The 12,445-nt window shown below is 35.7% G+C and overlaps 1 protein-coding gene across 1 annotated transcript; it reads right to left on the bottom strand.

Moving 5' to 3' along the window:
• Positions 1–2,709: 2,709 nt before the first annotated feature.
• Positions 2,710–11,997, bottom strand: LOC139129813 (cell adhesion molecule CEACAM6-like). Its single transcript, XM_070695493.1, has 11 exons — positions 11,861–11,997; positions 10,440–10,756; positions 9,493–9,780; positions 8,987–9,256; positions 6,954–7,235; positions 6,356–6,637; positions 5,705–5,821; positions 5,003–5,091; positions 4,672–4,892; positions 2,898–4,386; positions 2,710–2,851 (listed from the first exon to the last, which is right to left on the bottom strand). Exons 3-8 carry the CDS (start codon positions 9,719–9,721, stop codon positions 5,015–5,017), a joined length of 1,257 nt encoding a protein of 418 aa, XP_070551594.1. The 5' UTR covers positions 9,722–9,780; positions 10,440–10,756; positions 11,861–11,997; the 3' UTR covers positions 2,710–2,851; positions 2,898–4,386; positions 4,672–4,892; positions 5,003–5,014.
• Between the last annotated feature and the right edge of the window lie 448 nt (positions 11,998–12,445).

Here is a 12,445-nt window from a genome sequence, read left to right as displayed (position 1 = left end):
TGATATGTTCAGATGAAAGCAACACAAGACACGCTAACTCGTTTTATCATGACTGAAAATCCGACAAAATGAATACAAACAAATTCTAAGATGTATACGTTCTCTCCCGAAGAATGAAGTTGTTGTCAATCTTAGTAAAGAATGAATGCTAACGCCGAACGAAGAATCACTATCTAATAGCAAGGCTCGCCATCAGGAAAACGAGAGGTACTGTACAAGCAATGAGTTCTGTCAAGAAGAACGGTAGACTCTATACTTCAAGCACTCGGCGAGCAACCAGTATGGCACCGTATACTTGGTACTGTAAGGCTGAGGTCCTTGAACGCGCTAATTTTGACTCAGATAACTAAATAAATTTGCATTTGGCGAAGACGAACACTTAATATAGTGATAAAAAACGAAACATTACACACCATTTTGTCGAAAGCTGCTCGATAACAATAAAAATAGTTTATCTTTTTTCATAATATAGACATCGGTTTATTATACATACTCTCAATCCTAAACAGAGTGCTATGGCTAAAATTGCAAACGTCATAACATGTAAACAACACCAATTAAGAAAAAGGGACGCCTGTACCAAAGCTTTTATTTAGTATCATTCAGTATCCAGTTGTTGTATCATCTGCGTATTTGTCACTCTGCTATCAAACCAAAAAGTTGCCGACTGAACTAGTACTTTTGATGGAGTGCAGCATGATTGCACAGCATCCTGAGAGTCAGTTAATAAATACCAACGTGCAAAATGAATCTTAATTGATTGTGCAACGTTGATTGGGGAAATATCACGTAACACATGAATCTATATAGTAAACACAGCTAAAAGGAAGCAAAACCAGTATTTGGTTAGTATCCTGTCAAAAATAACTCTCAGACACTTTTCGTTTAAAGGTGAGGTACTCTGACGTCATTCATCATTTGTAAAGTGTAATGAATAAAAATTAATGATTAAAATAAGCAAAGAAATATATGGTGTTTTATTCAAAATGTTCCGTGGTTGTGTTTGGTCGAAAATGATTACCTCGATCAACAATGAACCATGGTTAAAGTGATCGAGTTCGACATTGTACAGGAAAATAAGAAAACAAAGAAATAGCGAAAGCAGGAAAGAGCTATCGTAGACAAGAGGAAGTTATGAATTAAAATTATACAGAAGGACGGATTTATAACATCATTGTTTTCCGTCACATTTGATGTCCTAATATTGACTTGTTCTACAACAATACGTATATGGTACCTATTTTTTCAACTTCCGTGTTTTAATTGTAAAATTTACAACAAACGAGTTCTTCGATTGATTATTGTATGCGAGCTTTTATGGAAACTTCTGTGATTAAAACTTTACTATGCGCCTATATCGTTAAATGACATGATTCAAAAAATTATTTTAATTTCATCAAATCCTGATTTAATTTCAACAATGGCAAATGTCGTTGATGTAAGATCCGTGTAAATTAAATTCTATGACGAATCTACTGCCTGTCTTTATCAGCCGGAAACAAATCAAGACAACAATACCTATGCTCGTTCATTCTCTAAATAGAACATGTTTTTTTTTTAATTACTACGGTAATACTCACGTTTTACCAAACAAGCACAAGACAGTTTGATGAAGATATGTGATGTAAAAAAATCTGCACCATCATCTGACTGCAAAACTAAATTCGACTTTGTTACATAATTATCAGTCTGTTATATATGTGACACTGCTGCGAAGGTGAAATTAGCATGCTTCTTAACATGCCATGTTTAGATAAGGGGTCATGAGGTCAAAACTAAACAGACCCAGCTACTGCACTTTCAACAACATGAGATGATGTGAGGCATCTAGATGAATTGAATAGTCCTCACAATCCTTTGAAAATTGCACTTGCACGTGACACTGGGTGCGTTAAGCCCAGTCTCGTTCTTCACCTATAGCGATATGAAATATATCAGTATTATAAAAATGAAATATACAAATTCCTAGCCCTGAATACACGTGTTTTGAAATATATGCAAGTTTTACCCATTATATGATTAAAAAACTAGTATGTGTTTCATAATTTTTATATTTTGAGCTTAACACTTTACTTGAAGATTATAGAATATTCTCTACGTAAAACAAACTAAGTACTCTACTAAGGCTGTTTTTAGCAAAAATACTTGTCGATGCACAACGACTGCGAGTTACTTTCAATACATGCGTTTTTTGATCAATTAGAGTACTTATATATGCAGCTAACGTAGACAAGTATTAACATTAGTATAACAAATATCAGGCAAAGAACGAATTTCAGAACACTAAGCAGAACAAGTCTACATTTATTAGTAAAATTAAAACAAACAATACAAAAAAAAATCCGTTTTCTCCTGTTTTCTTTATACACAATGCCATTTACTTAATTGCCATGACAACCAACTTCCTGTTAAGTGAAGGAAGCTGTTTAAAATGCTTCTTCACACTCACGGTCTTAAACCTATTATAGTAAGTAGGAGTGTGATTCTAACTCGAAGGTAGTCGACTATAGTGAATGGACAAAAAAAACGAAGTATCAGATACTATTAGTGGTCAAAAACTATCACGAAAAGTCATTGGAGAAATGCTGACAAATATAACGGTTAATAAAAATGAATTTTGAATTTATAAAAGGATATACAGGGAATACAAGTCACAGAATTTACTTAAATACAGGAGGGTAAAATTATATGATACACATTCCATTGCCAGCTTGTGTAATATGAGAACTAGTTAATATAATTCACATCTTTGATTATATTCATTAGCATAAAATTAATTTTTTAAAAGATAAAGCTTGTATAAAATGCTTCCATTTAAACTGAATTATATTATATTATCGGTAAATTAGCACTGAGAGATTAGCCCCGAAAACAAGTTTAGGACCTGTTATAATTACACTGTACGATTTTGTTTTACGGCTTGCATTTTTCTTGTAAGAAATCCTTAGTTATGAAGTAAAACATTTCGAATCTTCATTCGGTTAACTGTGGATGAGTGTTTGAGTTTGAATTTTCTCGTTTCCTATCAGTTAAATCAAAGACATGATAATAAAGTGGCACGGAGTTTTAGTTATACAAAGTGGACAGTAACTGTCTTAAATTATTTTGAAATATTAATAAGAAATTATTGTTGTACATACAATATGTAAAGAGAAAACATATTGTTGAAGGGAATCTAAAGTAATATTATCGTCCTGCAGGGATGATAAGTAATTATATGTCACTACTATAATGAACTCTCCTGAATACAAACGTTGCTATTTAAAGGGTCAGTAATGCTAAATTCGATGATTTTTTTTCACTATTTTTGTTTAGAAAGTCAACGATTATTTTTTATTCTACTCCCATAAGCATATTGATATACAGAGCTTCAGCTTGTCAACTCAACCTTCACAAGTGTAAATTAAATTGTCATTGTTGATAAGTGAATTCTGGTCTGGACTTGACTTAAAATGTAAAAAGTACCAGTGCAGTATACACGAGGTATAAACCTGTTGTTGATAACTAAATAATGGGTGTTTCAACATTCTTTCGAGAGTAGAATAAGAATTTGCAATTGACATAAAAAATACAAATGAGGATAAGATCATGAAAGGTTGGATTACTGGCCCTTGAAATTGGCTTTAAAAATAAAGATTGCTTGCGATAAGATAAATTATATCTGTACTTATCGATATCCTACCATGTAACTCATTGCAATTTACGCCCCTTCCATGCTTGGTCATAGGAAAAGCTTTCTATGTACGTAACTTGGCAATATCGTTTCTATTGAGAACATTGAGTTTGCAATCCGTATATTGTTTTTCACCAAATCCTGATTTACCATACAAAGATAGCATTAGAAAGTCCTATCCAGCGAAATCAACCACTGTCATAGTGGACCCAAGTATAAATATTTCCTGCACTAATCCTGTACATATTAGCGGACTGATATTCCTGCCCTGTATCTTAGGTAACAATGATATATAGACTGAGGTACTACCATTTCTCAAAAACTAATTGACATTTTTTGAAAAAAAAGATGGGATACATTTTATTAGTTTAATGGAATAGCAGGCGCGATTAAACAAAACTGAATGAAGATTTGTTTGCAGAGTTGACCAAAATATCAGAGAACCATCAATTAACGATGCTCTCTCCAAAGGGTGAATTTTTTCAACTTCATTGATAGAATTAATGAATAATATTCACGTATGTCACAGGGGACTTAAAACGACTCGCCGTATAAGATAGAAGGCTTGTAATGTTCTGCTAAATCATGGAATCTCGTTGTTAAACTTTCACAGGTCGTATGTATGCATACACGGTCTTCTCTGTCGGGGAGAAAACAGCTTGCCAGCCACTCTCGCTGCTACTCAAATCCAACTCCGCATAGGTTAGATGACCCTAAATAGATATGATAATTATTCATTTCATAGAAATGTCCTTGTTTTCTAAGAATTGGCAACCTTATCATTAGACTTTCGAAATTTAATGGATGGGAACAGGGTAAGTGCCTTGCAAGTTTGACTTAATCTTCTCTGCAAGGGTAACATGAGTTATACGTTTGTATTCTTGAGAGATGTCAATGATTTTTGTTATTATTAATTGACACAGATGAGTGCGTAACATGCAGATGATCCACTATAGATTAAAAATTTTTTACCGGTCTACGCCCCTATTTGTACTAACCTGTTGCACTTTACGTGTTGTGTCCGGTATTGCATATAGTACCTTGGCGTCACCTGTATCATAAATTGGTTTGTTTACGTCTTTGGCTCTCTTCTGTTTACTAGACACTGCGTACAACGCTGAAAGATCCTGGGGTTTTGATTCATTCTCTCGGATATTAGTCACGTTGTCTACACCAGTCTTGGTCATGGCTGACATCGGAACCAGCAGATCAGCGGAATCTATTTATTGAAATTTTATATATAACTGATGAAAAACTCTGGCAACTGAACAAATGTCTGAATTGTCGTCATCACAAAGAGAACGCAGTAAACCGTAACAGAAAATGTACCTGCATATTGGTTTATGTCAACATTACGTGACAACCCTTCAGGTTCGGATCTTGGGTCCGAGTCCTCTCTATTCTTGCTACTGTGATTACTGTTGATAAAGCACACAGACAACTAGCATGAAAATGTAAATTGCCTTCTCATTCGAATTACACAAAATCAGTACTTACTATTTTATTGTAAATGCCTTTTCAGATGTACGTGTAGACTCACCTGCCGTTAATATTATCTGCAGGAATAAAGAAAAAGCAATCATTAAAATCAGTAATTTAACGCAGGCAATATCAAGCACAACAGCTACAAACGTTCAACTATGTGGTTTCATTTGTTACGTTTGTTATTTAAATGTGCCCTAGGGAACTTATTTTACATATCTTAAGAATATTAAAAAGCTGTCATCATCAAATGTTATCATTACAATAGAGACTGGCAGGATGATAGAGTGCATAATGAATTTCCTTTTTCGCTCTCTGTCATATTCATTATGTATTCAAAGCTAAAAGCGAGATACTTATAAATCTCTCAGGTTTGCAGAAAACCACGATTTTTTTTTCGTAGAATTCAAATATTCATTTTATTTCGGAAATAAAGCAATGTACACGATTCATACACCTGTTTTGCATGTATTAGAAAACATACATCAAAGTACACTGGATTTTAGTTTTTGATCCTTAAACAACTAAATTTCACTTGATATAGCTCACCCTTACTTATCTTGTTGCTTCTTAGTCTGTAACAACAAAAGATCAGCACAAAAAGCAGTATGACAAAAAGTCCACCTCCAGCTACACCAACAGCAATCGCGATTGTAGATGATGAAACTATAAAAAAAACCAGCAAGAAATAATGTTTTATTTCATCGAGTTAATGTAATGAGCTTTGACATACATGCATTTAAATTAGCACATTTTATAAACTTTGATTTACATTGTTATTGGATGTTGCTAGTAATACGTGCTGTTGTAGAATGTGATTTTGAGGGTAGTGTACGCCTCTAAGGTGAAACGTTTTTCACAAATTTTCCTTGAGAAATTTTTCAACCATTCGCTTTCAAAATTAACGACGAAATTCGGAGGTCACCGTGCAAATTCTGGTACTGGAGAAACAAATGGCGACCATTCATTTCTGACCTCGTTGGAGAAAAGTAAATGTCTATTTTCAAAAATAGGAGAGCAAAGGTTTAAACTCGAAGGTCACGGAGTATGTTACCCCGAGGAGCATTCTACTATAACCCAATACCATGTTAAAGATGTGTATCATCTGTCAATAATAGGTTAACAAGATTCGCAACAGCTGTGTCGCTCATAAATTACGGAAGATATCTTTTAGAAAGCAAATTAAAATGTTTAAAATACCTGATTTTGCTAACTCAATAGTTTGTCTTGCTATCGGCGGTATGCCATTGTCTGCTTGACATGTGTATATCCCGTAGTAAGACTCATCTTCGACGATGATGGCTACTCTACTCGTGACAGTGTCGTCTTCATTTCGATCTTCTTTGTTTGAAATGACATCATTGCCAGGGTCATACCATGATACCACTGATGGTGGAAGGCTATTCACTGAACACTCAAGTTCAACGGTGTCACCTATATCTGCTGTCACTCTGGTATTAGCTATAGTAATCGTTGGAGAATCTAAAAAAAGATTCGTCTTTTAAAGGAAATGCTACAATCACTGGGTTTGTTATTATATTATTTTGAGGTTATTTTATTTAAATATATGCAAAAAATGTCGTCAGAATAATTTCAGTTCGTATCTGTTACTAACAAAAAATAAAAATCAACAAACACTCGCACATGTATTATCATACTTAAGCTGACACAGAGACACAGTCGTTTTGGTATTACGACTTTAAAAGGCAAATAATGAGGATGGCTTTATAATATCTATTTAGAGTTGACTGCATAATTATATTGCTGCATTCAAAATCAGTATAGTTTATGTACTCACAACGTATAACGATCGTGTATTCAGACAAGGAATATTCTTCAACACCATTGTAGAATAGCGTAAAGGCTTGGCATTTATATGTACCGCTATCGTTTGCCTTAGCACTAGGAATCAGATATTGTAGACTTGGTCCAAAATCCTCAGCAATGATGTTTCCGTCTAGTGAAAACCTTAACTCATAGGGTTTCGGGTTACTATCAAGAACTGTGCAGTTAATGGTTATCTCGTCGTTTACAGTAGCGTTGATAAGGGGAGACACTGTCAGGGCAATTTTTGACAGATCTTCGAAAGATTATGAGAACATAACACAGAATAATCGATAAGAATTCGATTGTGGTTGGAGAAAGAAAGTCCCATGAAGTTTTCCTCTGTTTGATCTCATCATATACGAGTGTTTTTCGCGTAGCTGTTCAACTTCTGAACAGAAGATGAGAAGTTGTCCTGCTCCGAAAAACACACGAATATACGATGACGTCGAATAGAGAAAAATTCCATTGGATTATATTTTTATAATATGAACAGTCTTCTTATTTTTCTTTTGATATAGATGGTCAAAACTATAGTTAAGGATTGCAAACATATTGTTACGATCTGCGTTTCATTTCTCTGGATTACTTTCATTTAATGAGTAAAACGGCCCATCTCCTTGGAGATATGCAAACGTTCACTGGATACTGTCATTCATAAATCCAATCAAATTAAAAGTTTTATACACTCAATGCTATCTTAACTAATCAGATATACGGATTCGGTCCAGATAACTTGTCAATCATTGCCTCGCGCTGTGCCGACGCCAAAGGAAGTGTACCATTGGCTGGACAAGGGGTTTTCACCATGCTGGCGCCCGACAGCCATAGTACTATAACCAGAGTTATTACGAATATTTTCAAATATACTTTTGCAAAGAAGGCAACAACAAGATCCAAACAGTAGTTCTTATTCTAGGAGGTGTCTTGGCTTTCAAAATATCACGAGCTTACGATCTTTTTCAGTTCGATGGCACCCTCTGTGACCAAGACTAGGTACCTGGCCACAGAAACCGTCACCACCGATATCCGTCGGTGTCAATTCGTCAATCCCGATCCCAGTCGTCATTGTTTATGTCTTATGAACTTTGATGTTTGCAGTGACACATATCTCGCCCGTAGATACCATCGAATTTTGTTACATGAACTCTATTCTGTTGTCAGAGTCAACTTTCGATAACACATCAATAACGCTGCACTGTACTGCAGATTTCAGGCCATAGCTACTGAGCTATAGCTGACAGCTGATGTCTTCGCTACGGCGCTACGCTACAGGTTCGATTCCGATCGAGAAATTACGGAATTTCTATGTGATGACGGAACTTATCTCTGTTGATTTGATGATTCAATGCTTTTGCCTTCTACGTCGCCTTCCGAAGATCATACTGTACTCATTTATTCAGCTGAACTTACGATTAGGTGTAGCTTTTAGGTTATCGCCAGGTACAATTAAACGTCCACATCGACCGTCCTTAACTAGACTGTGCGCTGGCAGAGGCGGCACCCCATTCTATTCTTTGGAATAGCTACGAAGGTTTTAGCGACCAGAAATTTCGTTGGACCTCCTTCCATTTTTCCAAGCCTAAATATCGCATTACGGTATCCTTAAAACAGTCATGGGAGTACCCCGACAGATCAGTCTGTGCAAGAAAGCGTCACAGCGAAGTGCAGGAAAAACGTCCCGGTTGATGACGTAGAACAGTGTAATTTGGACTTCTTATCCATCCTAATCTACGTCTCAGGGGAGGCGATTCGAGGCAGTTCATGTGGTAAAGAATATCATTTATTTTGTAATATTTTTTATACAAATCACCTTGTCTTTGAAATCTCAAAGGAACATCCTGTTGATTGGTCCCAATTATTTTTGAGAGATTAAAATAATAATAATAAAAAAAAACTTTGGTGAAATGTTCTAATGTACATTAGTTCCATATGATTCCATTCGGATTTAATTCTGGTATTTAGAAAAATATTACAAAATTGTAATCAATATGAAGTTAACCTTACATTGTACATCCACCATGACAGACGCTGTACCGTTTCCTTGTTCACCGTTGTAAAATTCATTGACCATCACACAGGTGTAGTCACCGCGCTGGTCCCGCGTCACGTTCCAAAGCATTAACGTTGCATTGTCAGCAATTTTCCCGTGTGGTCCAATCCAATAGGTTAGCAATATTTCGTCAGGGTTGGCATCAATGACTTTACATCGAGCATTGTATGTATCTCCTTCCAAAATTTCAGTTTGACTCCCACTAACAGAAACGTGTGGGCTATCTATGAATATATAAAAGAGATCAGAGCTTATCGGAAATTCCATATACACACGACTTTATGCAATAATGTTTAGTCGCACTGCGATTTTGCTTATAAAATGCCATGCAAGACTGTCCCCATGATATTCAAATTACCGTCAGTAGAGGAGAAGCTAAAGTTATAATCGACATGAAAAAGAATATGGAAAATACACATAGCAATTGTACTGTGGAAGCGAAACAGTGAATGTGACTTGCATTGAACATTGAGGACAACCTCTTCTTCACACGATAACATGGACCATTTCCATCGCTGCAATGTCTTGTGTTGCAATTGGCAAACGAATACACCATTGTTATCTGCTTTTGTCAGGGTTTTTGTCCAAACATTTCTTGCACTATTTTCACGATGCATTTCTTGGCCGTCCTGGAACCATACAAGCTCACCTGGAGCACTAGGATTAAAGTCGACTGTACATTTTAACATAACTTCATCACCCTCAATATGAATACGATTGGGATGAACTGTACAAAATGGATTCTGATCTGTGAGATGAAAGGAAACCAACAAGTTATTTCCGATTGTTGCAAATAAAACTTGTCTATTTATTATATAATATCTCACAAGTGTCAGATTAATGTCATATTTTTCAAAGTGTCTACTTTTCACGTCTTTGATTTACCAAAAGATAACATTTCACAGGTCCTGAAGGCGTGTCTGTTTAATCTAATTTTGAAACCCAAAATACTAGATGGTGTAAAGCCGAAAACTAAATGACATTTTGTCAAAGTGAAAAACTGCAAGTAGTCGTGAAACACTAGTGTAGGCCTAATTGTCTATTGGTCATTTCTGAGCATGTCGTTTGAATGACATGTCTGCAATGGATCACATGCTTTTGACATTGGAGGCACGATTTTGCAAATTTGACAACTCATGGGTTAGATAATAAGTATTATGCAAGGTTAATACATGATAAGCAGGTAAAGGAAACGGCAGACTATGACCATAAATTAAGTGTCATCTTAAGCCACTGCAAAATTGTTATGCCTCTACCGAATTGCTACGAGTACACGCGGTGCTAGCAATGATACATGTATGCAGGTGATCAATTTAGTGCAATTTGTCAAAACTACCCAAATACTGCTGTTAGATAGATCTAGCAATGATGTCAGGTATCGTATCATAAAATAGAAGGGTTACTCACTCACAACATAAAGATGAGCCTCGGTGAAATCGGTAGGGACCAGTAAGTTACTACATTGATAAGCTCTTTCATCCTCGTTGGTCACATTCCAAATGTGAAGGTTGTACTCAAGTTCATCTTCATCTCCTACGATCTCATAATGAGAATCTCTGTCTACAGGTGCCCTTTTATGTGTTATCGCGCTCCTCCTAGTCCCATTAACTCTAAACCAGGCGGCATTTTCGATGAAAGTCTTGTAAGAACAATTTAGTTGAGCACTGTCACCTAATATAACCAATGTGTCGACCGGTGGACTTTAAAGAGAGCATGCGTAAAATCTGAAAAACAACATTGATACATTAGAAAAAGTTTAATTTTCTACCCTTTTAATTAAGAAAAACAGAATATTTCTATCGCATAGACAAAACTCAATGATGGTGCCAATCCCAAAAAGGTACATATCAAGCTATACAACGTTAATTTAGTGGAACCTAGTGTATAATGAAATGCTTAATATTACATCATACCCCGAATTCAATTTTTTTCTTTATGGCAGTTGACTGCTTATCCAATATCACGAGGGCGGGTTATCTACTTTGAACAGTAAAAAAATTCTCTTGTTTGCTGTGTCAGATTTTCGTTCCACACTATGTACTAACAAGGCAATTATGTTGATTTTAAATTTGATTTTAACAAACAACATGTTAATTTTACGGCAAGTTATGAATATTAAAAATATAATACAAATGTTGTGATGCATAGTTAACGACAATACATTGTGAGTTAAAAAATAAACACACTTGTCTGAAGAAATTTAAGATTGGGCGATAGGAGCAAGAAACTAGACCGAGACCCACCCAAAGTGAAATTTCACTGTTAAACTATTTGGATATATGTTGATTATGAGAAGAATACATTTTGTTGTTTAAACATAAGTTCTAATTTCATTGCACTGTTGTGCTGTCCGACAAATATCGACTCGGCAATAAAATCGTCATTTTTGTCTCACACCTTGTTAAATTGAACCATATGAAATATCGTAAATCTTACCCAACCTTACACATATCCACAATATACGTAAATTTTAATCCCGCGAGAGTTAAATGTGGCTTTTAGGAGATTAAAATGTGAACTTCAGAATCGGCTTTGTGCAGGTAATCGTTGCGCGGCCGACTGTGTCGTCATCGCCTCACTGACAAGAAAGGAGCGCTGTTCATTCGAAATATGTACGAGGCATATTATTATCGAATACTAACGACAAAGTGAAAATACTGGCACCATTATAATTTATGATTTGGTACACTTGTCCTTCGGTTGGCTAGACAAATTATCAATCACGTAATTTAAAGTGGAAAATAATCGTGGCTGTTGCTGTCCTATATTATCGTAGGACAATTGCAAGATTTACGAACATAAACGTACGGTGCTTAGTGTGTACTTACCCACAAAGCATAACAGTAAAATGAATACTTCTTTGACCATTTCAATAAAATTATTTTGGCGTATTCTTTGTTGGACAAAAGACAAAAATACAACAACTTTAAGGTCAGATGAACTCCTTGCTTTTGTCCGAGCATTCCGACTGAACTAAGTGCAGCACGGGATTTATCGAGATCACTTGAGCTAACCAATATCACTTGGAGGCGCTATTCGCAGGCAACACTAAAGCAAAGGTCCTGCTTCAAACTAATGCTCAGGCAGCCTAAACAACGTTAAAAAAACTATCAAAGTTTCGCAGTCAAATTTAAACATGGACAAATTCTAAAATTTTGTCCGAAACTTTATTTAAAGGGCCATTATTTGTAACTTTTGACCAGTTTTTACCTCGAAAAATTCCATGTTGGAGGCTCATATTTGTTGCAAAATGTTGTTTTACGAAGAAACAAACATGATTAGTGATGTTATAGCCACATAAAACTGCTAATTTTTGTTCAAACATGTTGCCCTTCCGAGCTCGTTTGTTGACGTCTGGCATGCTCAGCGTACTGGGGAGAACGCAGATATGGTGACGCCGCGATCACGCGAGA

Source organism: Ptychodera flava, chromosome 3 (genome assembly GCF_041260155.1).
Source record: "Ptychodera flava strain L36383 chromosome 3, AS_Pfla_20210202, whole genome shotgun sequence".
In the NCBI taxonomy this organism is placed as follows: domain Eukaryota; kingdom Metazoa; phylum Hemichordata; class Enteropneusta; family Ptychoderidae; genus Ptychodera; species Ptychodera flava.
This window is presented reverse-complemented; position numbering and strand designations above follow the sequence as displayed.